Here is a 19,566-nt window from a genome sequence, read left to right on the forward strand (position 1 = left end):
ACGACATTTCATTGCGCGCAGTAAGTGTATGGTAGAAGTGGAGGAAGTGTAAGGCTGAAGTGGTGAGGGCAGAGGAAAGCAGGAGAGTTAGATAAAAGATAGGTGGAGATTGTGATGGAATAGGGCACAGGGGAGTCGATAGAAGAAAGTAGAGTGGAGAGCAGAGTAGAGGAGATTGTATAGGAGAGTAGCAACAGAGGGGATAGAGAGGAGAGGGGGTAAGAGAGAAGAGCAGGGTAGAATGGAGTACAGTGGACGGAGTAAGAGGAGAGGAAAAAGAAAGGGGTGCAGACAGAAGAGTGAAGAGTGTGGACATTGGAGGGATAGATTAGAACAGTCGGAACATGGCCAGAGGGAGTGAGACGGGATGTAAGGAGGGGGAAAGACAGAGAAAGAGAAACAGAGTAGAATAGAGAGTGGTATGATCATGGAGAAGAGAGAAAGTGTGTGACTGAGGGAGATGCTGCACCAGAGTGTATGACATTGGCACACCAAAAACACCAGTTCCTGTTTAGCTAAGTGTTAGGTCAGGGCACCCCTGCGAAATCCCTTGAGGGAGCCAGATAGAAAAGGGTTTGCCTTTAGATCCTATTGCGTGGTGGAGTAAGGAATCTGACAAAGGGGTGGCATGTTTCAACAATACTTTTATTTGAGAAATAAAGAAAAAAACCTACCTCTCCCCATTTCTAAGAGGTTATCCCTACCTAAATAAATATCAGCTCTGGGTGCTCATTGTCAGGATGTTTGCTCAAATAAAAAGTGTCCGTCCTCTGTCCAAAAACCTACTCTAACCCTACCACTGATCTACAAAGCGGTTCAGCATCCAAATGAAACAGGTTCCACGTGAATGACTGCCTTCTTCTGGTGAAATGGCTTAGTCTTTATCTCTCTCTCCCTCCCGACAATCCTTTGCTATAGCTTCTGATTGGACAACAAACGTCCGGTCAGGATAATGACTCCCTTCTCCTAAGCTGCCTTGCACAGCCTTGAAGGCTGTTTTGGAATGGTCTTTGGCAATAATAATATAAATAAAAAATCTCTCTACTTCTTCCAAAGGGCTTCTGAAATGGGCTTCCAGCAATTCTACCTTGTCTTATAGCTCGATGAAGACTAACTCCAGACAACTCTGTGGTTTAATGCCTTATTTGGTCGTACTTGGATTGTCACTGTGACAAGGGAGATTCCTCCAGATGCACTCTTGATTCTTGGTTCTCTTACTCCCAAGGCTTTCTTGACTCTTGGTTTTCTGGGTATCACTACTGTGATGATGGAGATTACTACTGAGGCTTTCTTGATTCTTGAGTGGCCCAAAACCCCTACCGGGTCCCCCGCTTTTCACGTTACCTGCAGTGTATCACAACTACGTCGCTGGTTCATCCTGGGGCGATGGGCTTACTCACGTTGCTTCAATGTTTCCTGCACATTACCTCCGCTTCGTCCTTGCAGCTCTGCAATGACTTGGGCCACATGGTTCCAGCGTATTTGTAGGACCATGCAGTTCACCTCCCCGAGGTCACGCCACCACTGGCTTCCCTTTTCTTCCAATGGTCAGGAGCTTGGTTTCCTCTGCAGTGCTTAGCCGACTGTCCTTGGATGTCCCCGCCAACAAAGATCAGCGTTCACACAGCATTGTATTCCCAGGTTCACACCTGCTGGGCTGCTCTTTCTCTCGCAGTCCTTTTTCGCTCTTTATTTCCTGTAGCTGAATCCTCCCCAGTGTAAAGTCAAAGTCTTTGTTTACTGTTGTTGAGCCAATATTTATGCCTCCTTGATGCCAACTCTGTATTTACTCTACAGGTTTTTTTAGCTCTTCTTAGTCTGGGTTATTGTACTCTGTGAATTACAGACTGAGGAGACAGTACGATAACAGACAGTAGTGTTATCAGGGATTTATAGCAAGGATTTCGTCCCACGGGAAAAGGTGTTAGGGAGTTTCTTCACAGAACGGGAGTCCTTATCCTCAGGAGGGGAGTCTCTCCCTGTGAAGTACTGCTCTCTGCCACCCATAAGGAAACTATTGGATAGCGACCTCACCTCCCTAGCCTCGCAGGGAAGGGAATCGTTAGTCATCACAGACAGCTAATCGATAGATAGTAGGTGTTACAGATTGCTAGCTGGGAAAATCAGAGGGGGTAGGTAAGCCTAGGGTAGGGAGCTGGGAAGCCCGTTAGTCCACCCCGCCTGTAGCCTGACCAGAGAAAAAGAAAATGATTTGTAATATCTTGAAAATAAAAATCCTTGAACAACCTTTCTGAGTCTGGCCATCTGTGACATTCATCAACTACCCTCAGCAGTGAACAGGGTGAGCTGGGAAAGCTCCAGTGCGACTCACCGCTCTTGTGATAATCTCTCATGTGCAACTATCACTTCGGCTCGCTTTTGACCATATTCTAATTCTGTGTTGGAAAGGTTTTTAATTCCCCAGTTAAAAATATTTCCTTTTAATCAGTGTCAGACTACCTATATGTTAATTATGATGGCTAGTGGCACAAGTCTGCTGTTGTCGGCATCCATTAGGATTAGAAATGAACTAATATCCTATTTTTGTACTGTTATTATGTGACACACTGTGATTTGAGTAATATTTATGTTCAACTATTTTTTATTTGTGTTTTGTAAAGTTATTAAGGAAAATATGTGAAATACACATATGTATGGCTGACTGATGTAACTAGTTCCATACAGTTCTGGCAACTGTACCCTTCAGTCTCAGAGGCAAGCAATTTACATGACCACATATATCCGCATTTTTATCCCACACCCTCACCCTTTGGAACAATATTTGGCCATTGGAATCGGTACTTGATTAACACAAGGGTTCTCGGTAGGGACACCTTATGGAGTAGTAGGCTGTACCTCACTACAATTGCAAGGCTTCTGCCAACCAGAAATTTTCATTCGGAAACATACTACTTTTTGCAGCCTGATGAGCCTAGGGATTTTGGCATTTGAGCCTTGGATGAGGCCTCACATAATAACTTGTGTGGTAATCTTTAAATAAACCGATTATGGAAAATCAAAAATAAACTTGGCCTCATACAAGAATATTGGAGTAGGACTTTTAATCTCACACTTAAGCAATACCTTTGGCTGCTTTGGGGAGATTTCTTGCCTTTTTAATTGTTTATGGCAAACATCCATGTAATTGTATTGATCCAGAGCACAGTTGGCATCAGGGAGAATGTGATAATTAACAGCTTGGGATGGTTGTATTTGTTGTGCAGCGGTTTTACATTTTAGACAAAGGTGTATTTTTCATTTACATTGGTTGTGAGACCGCATGTTTTGTCTGGGCCCTCTGGCGTGTGTCCCGGTGGACTTTTGCTTCCTAAACTGGTTTACATGACTTGTGGGATGAGGCCTAGTCTGTGAGGTCAAAAATTGTGTGCCACCCCCACCCCCGCCCTCGGGAAACCAGAGACCCCTCCATTTTGACGTGCCCCAAGATACCCTGTTTTACTGTAAAAGTTTCCTTGTGGGGCTCAACTTGTTAATGATAGCCTTTTTTATGATTTTAGTGGGGTACACCCTTCTGAACCCCTGTTCTGTCACTACTGGTATTGCGTGTAAATCTAGAACAAAGTTGAACTGCCAGACTTGGCTCCTACAGGGGAGTGAGTGGCATATCGATGTGGCGATAAATTCAAATGAACACTTTCTGCCTCTGATGGCAATGGCTGTGATTGCCAGAACAAGATATAAATGCTTTGTGAAGGGTACCTAGAATTCAGGCCTGTGCCCACACCTGAGATGAAGCCTGGGTATATGTCTGTGAAAGTTGAATGTAGCAATTCCCAGTAGATGGTTGGCCGTCAAATGTTTGTAAAAATGCAGCTCTAATTGGTATCCAATTTCCTCCTTCTGCCTTCAATCTTCAATATAACCCAAAGGTCTTCATCCTTGCTTTGTCGAACTGAACACTAGTTCTGAAGCACAGAAGATAATGCCCAACTGTTAGGGAGAATTCTCTCTTTAGGCTGAATTTCCTAACCTAGTGAGTCCCCCAGCAGCTTTGCTGGATTTCTGGAGTTTGTTTTTTCCTCCTGCCAAGAGTGAGACTCTTTTTCTCCTACTCTTGGACATGATTTATGGTGTTCCTTTGACTGGTAATGTGTTTTATGGGCTATGAGGTCCTTTACTCCATAGGGTCTCATGTGTTTTTACTATGTGTTACACAGCACCCTCCATGCAGTAACACAGGGGTGTCATAGTGACGCCCCACCATAGACTCCATACGCTGGGACTGACTACTGTCTCCCAGGGCATGTAAAGTCACCATTGGCTTTACCAGTCCCAAATTATTAACAGAAACCAGTACAAACCACCATATTGTGGACGTACTGGTCGGGGCAATTCGATTGCCCCGGGGTCTGTTAGTCGAGGGGGCACGTCTCCGTCCCCCCTGATCGAGTTTTGGCTGGTGGCAGTGGAAACTACTTTTTATATTCGACCGCAAATATTTTCCTATGGGATTTTCCCATTGTTCGAGGCTACCAACTTTAATTATTTAATTCTCATAGCCTCGAACATACCGCCGGTTTATTTAATTAATATTAATTCGCCGGTTGGTATTTTTTGCCAGGACTAGATTCTAAATTGGCGTTTGTGTTCTCTTCTTCCCAAGTCGAGCCCTTTGTTCCACTTTTTGGTGGGCTTCTCCACAGAAGCCTCCAAAAGTGGTGCCACTCTGTCTGGGTACCACAGGGGGTTTAGGCACCCTGGACTGAGTTACCTTGGTAACTCAAGTCGCACTCTTGTGTGATTGGCCCAAGTGGTGAGCCGGCCGGCTCACCACTTAGCATGTTTGATTGACAGCTAGGCTGAGTGAATGGGGGTATGCTGCATAAAAGCAGGGCCTTGGGGACTGGAACTTCAGAAGTCGCCACAGGACCTGAGAATCCGACGAGGGAGAAGCTCCGCCGACCTACCACGACGACACCACCGGTGGAGCCCTGCGGAACCGACTCGCCACTTCCCGACGACAGAGAAGATCTCCCGGCTGGAGAGGCTTCTTCCCCTGACTGGTGGGCACAACCAGTTTTACCTTCTTTCTTCGCACCCCAGATTGGTTTGTGGTCGAACTGCCCGTGCCAAGCACCCGGCGGCCGGATAGCCACTCACCACTGAACCGCGAATCAACGGACCGCTCCTTGTACCTGAGAAACTCTGCGGCTGGTTTCTTCCCTGGCAGTGCAACGGACACCTGTCTTCCTCCACGACGAGATCCTCTCTTCCCCCGGACGAAGCACCGACTTGCATCTGCTGCCAGGAACAACTGCCCCCGCAGTTTAAGGTACCGTGTCCGCCAGGCCTCCCTTTCTAAAGATTGCTACAAGGTAATAATAACCCCTTAACCTTCTGGACTGGGCTGGCCGCCTTGACCCTCAAACTGGTCCCTTTCTTTGGTCCAACTCCTTTTTGAACCATTACAAGACTTTTGTGCACTGCAAACGTGTGACCTTGGACACATTTTGTTTCGATCCTCTTAAAGCGGATCCGGCCTAGTGACTCTGAGTTCACGGTGTTACTTTGCCTTCCCCTCTTGTTGTGTTCGTGAAAAAGTGTTGGGATCTGTTTCAATTTATTCTCTGCTTTTCTCTCACTTTTTAAAACAAATTATTAGAGTGCCATCTACGTTAAGCGCTCACCGCTGTCTGAAAATAAGTGGGGCTTTACTTAAGACTTGTCTAATATTCTTTTAAGGGAGTGTATATCTTTTAGTGACCGTGTTTTTGAATTACTTACTATTAGTGCCTTTGTGTTTTTCTAGATGTGGTTGTTAAATAAATAATTCTATCTCTTTTACACCAAGCCCTGGTCAGTGTTTACTTGTTCTATTGTGGTCTCTTGACCTATTGTGAATACTCTGTATACTGCCTAACTCTTCTTGAGGGAAGGCTGACTGCTCAGCCACAGCTAACAAGTGAATCTGTGTGGTACAGACTGCTACCAAGTGGGTTTACTGCCAAACACCTGTAGTCTTAAATCTTTTGCAGTGGTCCCAGAGGTAACTGCACAAGTTTCTGCCTAACACCAACTGAGGAGGAATCGTGAGAAGGCTCCCCTTGTACCTGCACTTTCAAAAAAACTGTTATGTTGGTGATGCTCTGCCCACTGTCTCCAGTTACTGGGCTTTTACTGATGAAAGGTAATCAAACACTGGCATTCCCTTCCATTGAGCCTGCAAACTAAACCACGGCCGAGGACCTCACGTAGAGTCATCTTCTACCGGAGCTGCACCTTCAATGAACCAGGCTCCTGCACCCCTTTGTTAGCTCTGCTGGACCATCCAAACACAGGACTTTGACTACCAGCTGTCAGAAATTGCTTAAGATAACCAAACTTGAGATTCAGTCATTCTGATTGTCTTTGGAACAGTACCCCAGTGGTCTTGACGCAATGTCCTATCTGTAAAGTTGGTCCCATCTTTAACATTGGACCCCATACGTACGATATGGGAGCGCTCAGTTTCAGGACCAGTATCTCATTCAGCCAATCAGAAGCCTATCCATCTCTCCCACTTTTTCTTATGAGAATGAATTCCAATTGGGCCAATACAAATCCAAAGGTTACCCCCGAGTTATGAACTGTCAAACATTTACTCCGCAGTTGACCCTAACACACCAGGTGAAGACCTAAAAAAAGACTTTCAGAAAACCAAATTATATAAATGCATCCTGCATTGACACATACCTTTTTACAAGCTATAAAGTGTATTTTCATAATACCTTTGTTTGGGCATGATTTTATTTAAACTCTGGCTGTGTTACGCTATATTGTTATCAATCTCATTCTCATCCTTTGTGGCTGAAGCACAGATTATACTAGGTGAGCCAAGGCAGTTTAAGGATTGCCTAGCTTCAGGAAAGTAAGCCAAACCCTCAACAAAGGGCTTGGCGAGTGGCATTTAGAAGTACCATTTCATAATAGCTTTTGACTGGCATAGCAGCAAGTCAACAGCTCGCTCAAGACTATAGTGATTCTCAAACTAATGTTGTGGCTTTTTGCAAATATTTTTCAAATGGGTGTCGCAATGAGCATACTTATTAGGGGAAGAAGACTGCTTTGTGAGCATGTGGTCATTTGTTTCCTTTAACTTTCTTACAAGATCACACACTGCTGTCTTTTATATCTGTAGTGATGCGCCAGTGTCTAATGTCAGTATGGATTGTTCGAGGGGATTGGGTCCTCCGACGTATTCCATATCCACGACGGGTAATGTCCACAGCTGTGCTGCTTCGGAAAATCTTTGGCGTCTGCGTCCTGCGTCGGTGACATCGATGTGCCATCCCCAAGGACCTCCTCCGACGGTCGACGTCACCCGATGTGATAAGTAGGACGCACGATGCCCATAGCCTCAGTTCCGTTTTTTCTGCGAACGTGTTCGCTTCGTGAATCTCGGTACGCCTCGACTCGTTGGAGTTTGCTGTTTTCAACTCTCGGTTCGTTGAACCTGTTCAGTTTGTTGTGTAGACCTGTTTGTGGCGATGTCTTTCTCATCTTCAACCCCGCGTCCGGGCTTCAAGAACTGCGGGGACTGTGGGTCCAAGATGTCGGTCACAGACTCGCACGACGCCTGCCTCTGGTGCCTCGGGGAGTCCCATGATATGGACGACTGTGTCGACTGCCAGTCGCTCACGGCAAAGGCCTTGCAGGAACGCAAGAAGAAGCTGTCAGTAGGCCGGGTGTCTAAGCCCCGGAAGTCGAGGTCTGCGGGGATTTCGACGGATGACTTGAGGGGCGACTCTCCGCGTCATCGTCGAAAGTCCGGTGGGTCTCCTTCCAGGAGTCGGTCTCACCACTCCTCCGCCTCTTCGAGGCATTCCAGGAAACGGCGGCATAGGTCGCCTTCCACGTCCTCTTCCGAGGACTCAACCCGTCGGCGGGTCGCTTATCCCTCCATGCAAGCGACACCGGAGGAATGGGCTTCCTTCGGGAAGCAGATGCTAGCGATTCTGGAATCGCAGGGCACCGGTCCGTCCGCGCCTCCGAGTGGGGTAGGTCGGCACCGGTCGAGAGACACCGCTCGTACGCCTTTGGGCTTGAGTGGTCCCGCTCAGACAAGGGTAGCCGTTCTCACCATGCCCGTGCCAGGTCCCGGTCCTCGATGCGCTCAAGACCGTGTGATCCTGTGCCGTCTTCGAAGAAGACGTCGACGCCTGTGGCGCCGAGGTCGACGATTTCTCTCGAGGCTCTGCCTTCGAGGGGGTCGTCGACGCCTAGGTTGTCGAGAGACACGCTTGGAGCTCCGGCTTCGAGGACTGTGTCGACGCCGCCGATGCTGGCGGAGCTGCAGCTGACGTCGACGCCTTTTCTGTCGACGCCGGCGCCGACTCGTTCAGCGCCCTCGACGCCTTTCGAGGCGGTGGTGTCGGAGGGGCCCCCTGGCACGGGGTTTGCCCCTAGAAAGGCTATGGCTAAGGTCCGGCACTGATTTGGTCCACAGAGGTCTTCCTCTCCCCGTCTGGAGTACATTTCAGAGGTTGATGAAGGATCTGATGGCGGCCTGGTTACGGTTACGGTTCCAGATGAGTTTATCTCGGGCCATAGCCAGTTTGATGACCTGAGGCAGTCACTGCATGATGGCAGTGGACTGGACACCTCTCCGGAGGTGGAGTTTTGTCGGCCGGAGCCTGGCACTCATGTCGATTCTTCATATCGGCACTTTATGCCTCGGGTTACCGAGTACTTGGGTTGGTCAGCTCCCCCAGGGGAGTTCGTTCAGGATGATCTCACGGACATCCTTGATCTCGGTCCACCCACTGACCCGATTTTGCCTTTTCATATGGCTCTGCAGAGAAGGGTGACGGTGGCTTGGACTGCTCCGGAGAGTCTCCCGGCAGTGGGCAAGTCTTTGTCGCGAAAATACCGTCCAGCCAGTAGCGACCCCTGCTACTTGTCTAGGCACCCCACCCCGGAGAGTTTGGTGGTGCAGGTGGCTACGGCCCCGGCAAAGCAGGCGTCGTATCCTACCATCCCTCCGTTTAGGGACGACAAAAACGTTTTGACGGCTGGGCGAAGAAAGTGTTTTCTTCGGGGGGTATGGCGCTTCAGGCGGCCAACTCCATATGTGCCTTGTCTCATTGCACACACTCTGTGGAACTGTGTTGCATTAGCGGCTGATCATATTCCCAAAGGGGACGAACGGGATGGTTTCCTTGCTATGGTTCAGGATGGCAAGGATGCCATGTGTGAGGCCATTCAGTCGGGTTTGGACTTGGCGGATTGTGTCAGCCGGTCCATGGCGGCAAGCACCGTAATGCGCAGGTTTGCGTGGTTGCGGAAGTCTGGGTTCGCTCCTGATGTGCAGTCCCGGCTCCTCAACATGCGCTTTGACGGTGAACACCTTTTTGGCAGCAAGGCTGACGAGAGCCTTGAGAGGTTGCAGACCTCCAAAGCTGCAGCGAAGTCGTTGGGCGCTGCAGTTCGCCAACCTCCGCCTTTTCGTCCTAGGGGACAGCAATGGAGGGGAGGTTCCTTTTGCTATTGCTCGTCCTTCAGTAAAGCGAGGGGGGGTTAGCAGTCAAAGAGGCCATCGTAAGAGTGCCAGAGGTGGAAACAAAGGTTCTCGAGGTGCCAAGGCCGCTCGGGCAGTTGCCTCTTTGCCCTCAGGCAACACCGCAGCCGCTACCACTCAGACATGAGGCCAGGTCCCATGGTTCGCCGGTTGGGGGAAGGCTGGCGCAGCATCTTGTAGAGTGGCAAGCCATTACTTCGGATGTGTGGGTTCTGGAGATCATAACCCATGGCTACTGTCTTCCTTTCCGGCAGAGGCCTCACGACAATCCACCAGGGAGCCTCTCTTTGAAGTGTCTGGATCCTCTCCTTGCTCAGGAAATTCAAGCCCTGCTGGAGAAAGGCACTATAGAACTGGTGCCTGTAGCGGAGAGGAACAAGGGATGGTATTCCCCTTATTTTTTGATTTCGAAGAAAGACGGGGGATTGAGACCCATCATGGACTTGCGCGGTTTGACCAAACTCCTCAGGAAAGACAAGTTCAAGATGGTGACTCTTTCTCAAGTCCTCCAGGCCCTTCAACTTCAGGACTGGTTGGTGTCTCTCGACCTCAAGGATGCTTACTTCCATGTGCCGATCCATCCCAAGCACAAGAAGTACCTGAGGTTCGCGGTTGGCGACTCGCACTTTCAGTTTCGGGTCCTGCCGTTCGGATTGACCTCCGCCCCGAGGGTTTTCACCAAGCTCATGGTGGTGGTGGCAGCGCGTCTCAGGAAAGAGGGGGATTCACGTCTACCCCTACCTGGACGATTGGTTGATCAGTGGGAGCTCTCCCGGGCAAGTCCTGGATCATCTGTCCGTCACCTGCCACTCCCTTCACAGGCTGGGCTTCTCCCTCAATTTAAAGAAGTCCCATTTGACACCAACGCAGCGGCTCCAGTACATCGGAGCAGTGCTCGACACGTCCCTGGGGCAGTGTTTTCCTCCTCAGGTGAGGGCTCTTCACATTCAGCAGATGGTGCACAAGTTTTAGCTTGCCCAGAATCTCCCAGCGTCCGAATTCTTGAGACTGCTCGGCCTCATGGCATCCTGCATTGTTCTGGTGCCAGAGGCTTGTCTGCGGATGAGATCTTTGCAGTGGGCACTCAAGCTCCAGTGGTCTCAGTCCTCTGGCAGGCTGTCGTACCCTGTTCAGGTGCCGCCCTCGGTAGCCCGGGACCTTCTGTGGTGGGCCGTCAAGGGCAATCTGATGAAAGGGGCCCCATTTTGGCTGCCCTGGCCAGAGGTGACGATCGTGACGGACGCATCCCTCACGGGATGGGCAGCTCATGCCAACGAGTTGACAGTCAGCGGTCGTTGGTCTCCGTCGGAGTCCAGACTCCATATCAATCTGTTGGAGCTGAGGGCCGTCAGGCTAGCCCTGAAGGCTTTTCTGCCGACTGTGCGCGGAAAGAGTGTCCTGATTCTAACGGACAACACGGTGGCCATGCACTACCTCAACAAAAAGGGGGGGCAGGGTAACTTCCGCTGTGCAGGGAGGTGATGCAGCTCGAATTCTGGGCCATCCAGCAGGAAGTCTCGATCTCGGCTGTTCATCTGGCCGGAGACGACGAGACAGCGGACGCTCTGAGCAGGCAGAGCTCGATCTCTCACGAGTGGGAGCTGGCTCAGGAGACTCTCCTGGAGATCTTCGCCCTTGGGGGGACCCCTCAAGTGGATCTCTTTGCCTCCAGTGTCAACCGGAAGTGCAAAAGGTTTTGCTCGCAGGAATTTCCTCCAAAAGGAGCCTTAGGAGACGCGTTTGTGGTGGAGTGGTCATTCCCACTGCTATACTCGTTTCCTCCAGTCCCCGTCATCCCGCAAGTGCTGCGGAGGTTACGGAGGTTCGGTTCCCGGATGATCCTCATTGCTCCGGAGTGGGCCCGGAGGACGTGGTACCCGGACCTTCTAGACTTGTCAATCTGCCCTCCACGTCGTCTTCCCTACCGAGACAATCTGCTCTCACGGGAGGGGGGGGGGTGTCAGGTTCTCCATCCAGAGGTCAGATCCCTCAATCTTCACGCTTGGCTTCTGAAAGGTTGAGGTATAAGGATTGGGACCTCCCTGAAGACGTGATGGAGGTGTTGCTTTCGGCCAGGAGGCCGGCAACAAAGTCTCTGTACCGTTGCCGTTGGAGAAAGTTCTGCGACTAGTGCAGAGTTCAGAATGTGGATCCTTTTGAATGTGACATTCCCATGGTTCTGTCTTTTTTGCTTTCTTTGGCCCACTGGGGCTTGCAAGTGGGGACCATTAAAGGTTACCTGGCGGCGCTGTCCATATTTAAGCGCTCGTCTGAAGAGTGTTCCTATTTTAAGATTACCTTAATTTCGCAGGTTTTGAAAGGGCTCACTAATGTGTTCCCTCCATCACCTTTTTTGGTGCCAGGTTGGGATTTGAAACTTGTTCTTAAGTTTCTTATGGGTGCTCCGTTTGAGCCTTTACATTCTTGCCCTTTGAGGCTGTTAACTCTGAAAACTGTGTTTTTGGTTGCGGTTACTTCCGCTCGCAGAGTGAGTGAGTTACAGGCACTTTCAGTTAAGCCACCCTTCACTGTGTTTTATAAGGACAGGGTTGTTCTTAGAGTTCGTCCTTCTTTTCTTCCGAAGGTGGTTTCGGAATTTCATTTGAGCCAGAAGGTTGTTCTTCTGGCGTTCTATCCTCCTCCACATCCTGGTAAGGAACAGCAGAGGCTCCATAGGCTTGATCCTCGGAGAGCATTGAGCTTTTATATTTTGTGTATGTCCCGGGTCAGAGTGGACGATCAACTTTTCATTGGTTACGCTGGAAAGCGTTTGGGACAAGCTGTGACGAAACAGACTTTGTCTCGTTGGATTATTTTAGCTATCTCCGAGTGTTACCGCTTGGCGGGTAAGGACCCTACGGCTGGCTTCTGGGCCCATTCTACCAGAGGAGTGGCTGCGTCTACTGCCCTGCAGAGGGGAGTTCTTATTCGTCACATCTGTGATGCAGCCACCTGGGCTTCAGTACATACTTTTGTACGTCACTATTCCCTTGATTCCATCAGAGGGCAAGATCTGGCCTTTGGCAAGGCAGTTCTCTATTCCGCAATTTGATTGGGCATGTTAAATTTGTATTCTAAATTCTTTCCCCCCTCCTTGCTTGGTACTGCTTTGGGAGTCTGTCATAGATATGGAATACGTCGGAGGACCCAATCCCCTCGAAGAACAAGTTACTTTCTTACCTGGTAACGTTCTTTCGATGGGATGGTCCGACGACGTATTCCATATCGCTCCCTCCCTGCCTTCCCTGCTGCAGAATTTCTTTTGCGATTGCAGCTTGCGTTCCGCTTGGCCCTGTGTGTCTGACTGGCAGAAAACTGGTGGCACACGTTCTGGGAAAAAACTATAACTGAGGCTATCGGCGTTGTGCGTCCTACTTATCACATCGGGTGACGTCGGCCGTCGGAGGAGGTCCTCGGGGACGGCGCATCGACGCAGGACGCAGACGCCAAAGATTTTCCAAAGCAGCACAGCTGTGGACATTACCTGTCATAGATATGGAATACGTCGTCGGACCATCCCATCGAAAGAACGTTACCAGGTAAGAAAGTAACTTGTTCTTCTCGAAGTTTTAGGGACATAACTAATCTCTCGCCACTCTTATATTTGCAGGCAGTAGCAATGGACTCATTTGAAAAGGGTCAACTGACCTCTAGCATGGTGGATGATGTCTTCTACATTGTGAAGAAGTGCATTGGGCGGTCACTGTCCAGTTCCAGTATTGACTGTCTTTGCGCCATGATGAACCACTCAACCACAATCTTGGAATCTGATTTTAGGTACTTATATATTGGGGATCATACCATGGGAACGAGGGCTCAAGTGCAAGTTGAGTTGTAAATGGATTTGTATGGAGCATCTTTTTTTAAAGGAATGGTCCCCCCTCTCACTGTTTCTTGATCAGTTGTTGGTACACCTGCTCTGCACCTCATCGCGATGTATCGGAACCTTGTTTTCTACGCTGTATCACGTACTTTCATATGGCTTTAAACACTGCAACCCACTCTTGTTTTCTACCATGGCCTCCTTAGACTGGTCTTGCAGCACAATTTGTAGCACTCACCCCTTCTATTGGCCCATGCGGCTACAAGAGAAAAACGTTCTCTCAGCACCTTTACCTAATCATGGTTCGCCATAGAAAGGCAAACGAGGCTGTCACGTTCATTGCATATCAACATAGCTGTTGAGATGAATTTTCAGAATCATCACTGTGAACAGATTGAGAGGCCTCCCTATAATGGTGAACAGGAAAAAGACACTAAAGTCTAGCCAATCTCTATCAAGTTATGGGACTAAGCATTGGGGGCTAGATTTAGGAGAGTGTGGGGGCGGGACATTTTAGAGCACTAGCCACATTTAGTAGCCATGCACGGTAAGTGCGAATGTGCACACCAAAAATAATGCAAAAACTGTAAATATGGAACTGCTGCCACAAGATTGTCTTTAGGCACATATAAAAGTAAACAAAAATCCGAAGTGTAAGAATCTAGGGTGATAAAAAAGTATCCCCACTGCACTTCACTGTAAGGTGCTGTGTGCAGTGTTAAAAAGTACAAAGTTTCCCAGTACTGATAGTCTGAAGGACTTATCAGTTTCCCATAACAAATGATCAAAAGGCAAGGGAAGTAAATCTGAAGGCTTTGCTTTCCTTCAAAAAACAGATCAAAAAGAATGGAGTTACATAGAAAACTATGGAGGGAAAGTTGCAAAAAATAAATCTTTCCTAACACTATACAATGTCGCCCTTCAACTTCTACGGAGAATTTAGCATTTGAGTGTATAAAAAATATATTGAGTTCAGTCAAGGATGGAATCAATTACTTCTCAGTGCTAACTGCTCGTGAAACATTCATCATGAGCATTTCTGATTAGTGCATATAGCTAATGGCTAAATGTGTGTGTTTGCTTAAGACACATAGACAGCCTGTTTAAGGTTTACTTTTTAATTGAGCCAACACACACCACACACATAATTTATTTCTTTTCCTCAATTTTTTGTTGTTATCAATGTGCAGATGTCTTATTTTTGTTGCAATGCAAAATCTCCTAATTTTGTTAAGAGTAAATACTTGGCAAGTGACAACTAAAGCTGCAAAGTGCCCCCCTTAAGTTAAGTTAGGTTTTCAACCTTTATTGCTTTGCATTATTGTACTTGTAGGTTAGCTGGCATCTGTAACCTGAAAAGCCAGGGCTGGATGAAAGTGCCACATTACATGGGTGCATTTTCCAGACGTCTACAGTATGAACAGTTCTTGTTTTGGATAATGCACATTTCATACGAATTTGACATGGTGTCTGCTTCCAGGAGCTTAGTTTGAGCTTTCTGTTTAACACACCACAAACATTTTCCCTTGGGAAACCAAGAGCACTGCTATGTACCCTTGTAAACTGGCAGGTTTATTTTACACAGGGTGATCCAGTGTCACACTTTCTTAAGGAAGTAAGATTCCACTCCTGTATGAACATTCTAGTGTGCTGTTCGCACACCCATAGATTTATTTTCCAAACCCTTCTGCAGGCTTTTTTTTCATGCCATGTACATTCTTCCTTCTCCCATCCCTGCCTCTTTTACTCTGTCACCTCCTATCGCTGCCTTCCTTTCTACAACCTAATCCACCATTACTTCTGTCTCCTCCCTTCTTTCCTTCCCCCTTTCCTCCTGCATCTCCCACTTACTCCTAAATTACCCCCGCCCCTGAATGTCCCCACGTGCATTTGTGTTTACCACTCTAGTGTCTTCATGTCCCCAAAATATTTGTCCGATTGGTAAACCATCTTGACATGTTTATTCCTTTTAGTTTCCCTTTTAAGGGTAATTTCTCCACTCTGCAAAATGCTATTGGTTCTTTGACGAGGCATGACGGCAATCAGGGACTCTTGCACGTCCATTGATATCAGATATTTCACTGTTTTATTACACATTTCAACATGTGTTGCAATGTTTACAATTGTCCTCTTCTGCAGAGTCAAAGCTTGCCATTGGTGTTAAGTGCCAATCACTGTCAGACTATATCGTGCAACTGAGTCTGTGTAATTTGTGGTGTGCCTCTTGGACTTTGCCCTTCCTCTTGCACTTAGTCTTTGCTTCAGTTTATGAAAAATATTTTCCTAGAATTCAATGATGGAAGCATCAGTTTAACAGTTCAAAATATGTTTATCATCCGCAATTCCTTATCGGTGCTTGTAGCTCCTGACTAAATGTATGCACTTGCTGTATGCATGTAGACATCCTATTGAAGGTTTACTCCAAAAGTGTGCATGAACTAAAAATAGGTTTCGAGGGGATTGGGTCCTCCGACGTATTCCATATGTATGACAGTAATTGCCACAGCTGTGCTTCTTCGGAAAATCTTTCTGCGTCCTGCGTCGATTACGTCAATAGACTGTCCTCGAGGGCCTCCGTCGAGCCGACGTCACCGGATGTTATAAGTAGGACGCACAACGCTCATAGCCTCAGTTCTGTTTTTTCCGCGAATGTGTTCGCTTTGGAGATCTAGGCACGCCTCGGTTCTTCTGAGTTCTGTTCTTTCGGTTCTTCGAAACTGTTTGTTGTGAAGATTCCATGATGTCTTCGTCTTCTTCCACCCCGCGGCCGGGTTTTAAGAAGTGTCGGGACTGCGGGTCCAAGATGTCGTTGACGGATTCGCACGACACGTGCCTCGGTGAGGACCACGACATGGATGACTGTGTAGACTGCCAGTCGCTTACATCATAGGCCTTGCGGGAGCGTAAGAAGAAGCTTTCTGTAGGTAAGGTGGCCAAGCCCCGGAAGTCGAGATCCACTGGGCTTTCGACTGACGATTCGAGGGGCGACTCTACGCATCGTCGGTGTAAGTCCGGGGGTCTCGGTCCAGGAGTAGGTCCCGCCATTCCTCTGCCTCTTTGAGGCACTCACAGAAGCGCCAGCATCAGTCGCCTTCGCCGTCCTCGTCCGAGGACTCCGCCCGTCGGTGGGTAGCTTATTCCAACAAGCACTCCACTACTGCGGAATGGGATTAATTCCGGCAGGAGATGTTGGCGATCTTTCAGTCGCAGGGCTCCGTTCCGTCCGCGCCGTCGAAAGATGCCAGCTGTGACCGTGCGAGAGACACCACTCGCACGCCTTCGGGCTTGAGCAGTCGTCGCGATCACCGGGCACCTTCGAGGTCCCGGTCGGACAAGGATGGTCGCTCTAGACATGCCTGCTCCAGGTCCCGGTCCTCGACGCCCTCGAGACTGTTGTAGCCTGTGAGTTCTTCGAAGAAGACATTGACGCCTTCTGCGCCAAGGTCGTCGAGGGACTCTCTCGAAGCTCTGCCTCCGAGTAAGCCGTCGACACCTTCGGCGCTCAGGCTGTCGAAGGACACGCTTGGGGCTCCGTCCTCCAGGACTGTGTCGAAGCCATCAGCGCCACGCTCAACACTGATTCCATCGACGCCTTTCAAGGCTGCTTTGTCGGAGGTACCCCATGGCACGGTGGAACGCCCTAGAAAGGCTCTGGCCAAGGCTAAAAATGTCTGTCCCTTTTTCTGTGCCCTCATTCCAGCCTCTGGATTATATTTCTGAGGTGGATGAAGGGTCTGAGGAGGTACCTGACGAGATTTAGTCTGGGCATAGCCAGATTGAAGACCTGCGGCAGTCATTGCACGACGCAAGTGGTCTGGACACCTCTCCGGAGGTGGAGTTCTGTAGTCCTGAGCCTGGCACCCATGCCGAGTCCTCGTACCGGCGCCTTATGTTGAGGGTCACGGAATACTTGGGATGGTCTGCGCCACCAGTGGATTTTCTGCAGGATGACCTAACAGATATCCTCTACCAAGGTCCACCAACTGACCCGGTACTGAGCTTCTATACAGCCTTGCAGAGAAGGGTGGCAGCAACTCGGACTGCTCCGGAGAGTCTCCCGGCAGTGAGCAGGTCTTTGCCACGAAAATACCACGGAGCCAGTAGCGACTGCTGCTTCTTGACCACGCACCCCACTCTGGAGAGTTTGGTGGTGCAGGCGGCTACGGCCCCAGCAAAGCAGGCGTCGTACCCTACCATCCCTCCTGATAGAGACGACAAGCGTTTTGATGGCTGGGCAAAGAATGTGTTTTCTTCAGGGGGTATGGCTTTACAGGCAGCCAACTCCTTGTGTGCCTTGTCACGTTTCACGCACACTCTGTGGAACTGTATTTCGTTAGCGGCTGAACATATTCCCGAAGGGGAGGAAACGGTTGGTTTTCTTGCTATTGTGCAGGATGGCAAGGATGCCATGTGTGAGTCCGTTCAGTCAGGTCTCGACATGGCAGATTGCGTCAGCCGGTCCATGGCGGCGAGCACCGTAATACGCAGGTTTGCGCGGTTGCGAAAGTCGGGGTTTGCTCCGGGTGCGCAAGCCCGGCTCCTCAACATGCCCTTTGATGGTGAACATCTTTTTGACAGCAAGGCAGACGAGAACCTTGAGAGGTTGCAGACCTCCAAAGCTGCAGCGAAGTCTTGAGCGCTACAGCTCACCAACCTCTGCCTTTTTGTCGTAGGGGACAGCAATGGAGGGGAGGTTCCTTTCGATATTACTCATCCTTTGGTAAATCGAGAGGAGCTGCAACTCAAAGGGGCCACCGTAGGAGTACCAGAGGTGGAAAACAGGGTACTTGAGGTGGCAAAGCCGCTCGGGCAGTTGCCTCTTTGCCCTCAGGCACTGCGCAGCCGCTTCAGCTCAGTCATGAGGCCATGTCCCATGTTTCGTCGGTTGGGGGAAGGCTGGCGCAGCATCTTGTAGAGTGGTGTGCCATTTCTTCAGATGTGTGGGTTCTGGAGATCATAGCCCACGGCTACTGTCTTCCTTTCCAGCAGAGGCCTCACGACAATCCACTAGGGAATCTCTCTTTGAAGAATCTGGATCCGCTCCTTGCGCAGGAAATACAATCCCTGCTGGAGAAAGGTGCCATAGGACTGGTGCCTGTAGCGGAAAGGAACAAGGTATTCCCCTTATTTTTTGATTTAGAAGAAAGACGGGGGATTGAGACCCATCATGGACTTGCACGGTTTGAACAAGCACCTCAGGAAGGACAAGTTCAAGATGGTTACTCTTTCTCAAGTCCTCCAGGCCCTTCAACTCCAGGACTGGTTGGTGTCTCTCGACCTCAAGGACGCTTACTTTCATGTGCCGATCCATCCCAAGCACAAGAAGTACCTGAGGTTCGTGGTTGGCAACTCGCACTTTCAGTTTCAGGTCCTGCCGTTCGGATTGACCTCCGCCAGAAGGGTTTTCACCAAGCTCATGGTGGTGGTGGCAGCGTATCTCAGGAAAGGGGGGATTCACGTCTACCCCTACCTGGATGATTGGTTGATCAGGGCGCGCTCTCCCGAGCAAGTCCTGGATCATCTGTCCGTCACCTGCCACTCCCTTCACAGGCTGGGCTTCTCCCTCAACTTAAAGAAGTCCCACCCCTAGAGCCCCTAGCAATATACCTTAGACAACAATATGATACTATAGGTATCGAGGTGGGAGGGGAACGACACTTGATCTCCTTATATGCGGATGATTTGTTGCTGTACTTGAGGCACCCGGAGGAAAATCTCCAGTACATCCTGGAGGTGATGGAGAGATATGCGGGCTGTCTGGGACAGCGGTGAATCCTCAAAAATCTAGAATTTTTTCGTAAGCAAGTTATAAGGGAACCCCTGTGAGACGGTTACCAGTGTTACAAATACCATGGGCGGTTAGTACTTTCCGGAACCTTGGTATAGACGTGTACCATACGGTTGAAGAGGAACATAGGCACAATACCGAGGTAGCTATTGTGAAAATTGAGAAATGTATGAAATTCTGGGTGAAGTTGCCCCTAGCAATGATGGGACGAGGTGCAATGCTGAAGATGGTGGTCCTACCTAGGCTCCTGCATTATTTTGGGAATATTCTGTACATGATACCCAAGAAGTTTTTTGCTAAACTGAACAGCATGTGTAGGGATTTCCTGTGGCATGGTACCCGGAATAGAGTGGTGCTATGGAAGCTGCAGAACTTTTATGAAAAAGGGGGGCTAAAACTGCCTAATTATGAGGTTTATTATGTAGCGAGCCAGCTGCA

At 49.2% G+C, this 19,566-nt stretch overlaps 1 protein-coding gene across 1 annotated transcript in view; it reads left to right on the top strand.

Annotated features, from left to right (window-relative positions):
* The window catches only part of COG4 (component of oligomeric golgi complex 4), a 984,804-nt gene that overhangs the window by 761,684 nt on the left and 203,554 nt on the right, over positions 1-19,566 (top strand). Inside the window, exon 11 of the mRNA XM_069654962.1 lies at positions 13,128-13,294. Coding sequence (XP_069511063.1) covers positions 13,128-13,294 — 167 coding nt within the window. The remainder of the gene's footprint in view (positions 1-13,127; positions 13,295-19,566) is intronic.

The sequence above is a fragment of the Ambystoma mexicanum genome, chromosome 1p (assembly GCF_040938575.1).
Source record: "Ambystoma mexicanum isolate Mex_15411 chromosome 1p, UKY_AmexF1_1, whole genome shotgun sequence".
Classification (NCBI taxonomy): Eukaryota; Metazoa; Chordata; class Amphibia; order Caudata; family Ambystomatidae; genus Ambystoma; species Ambystoma mexicanum.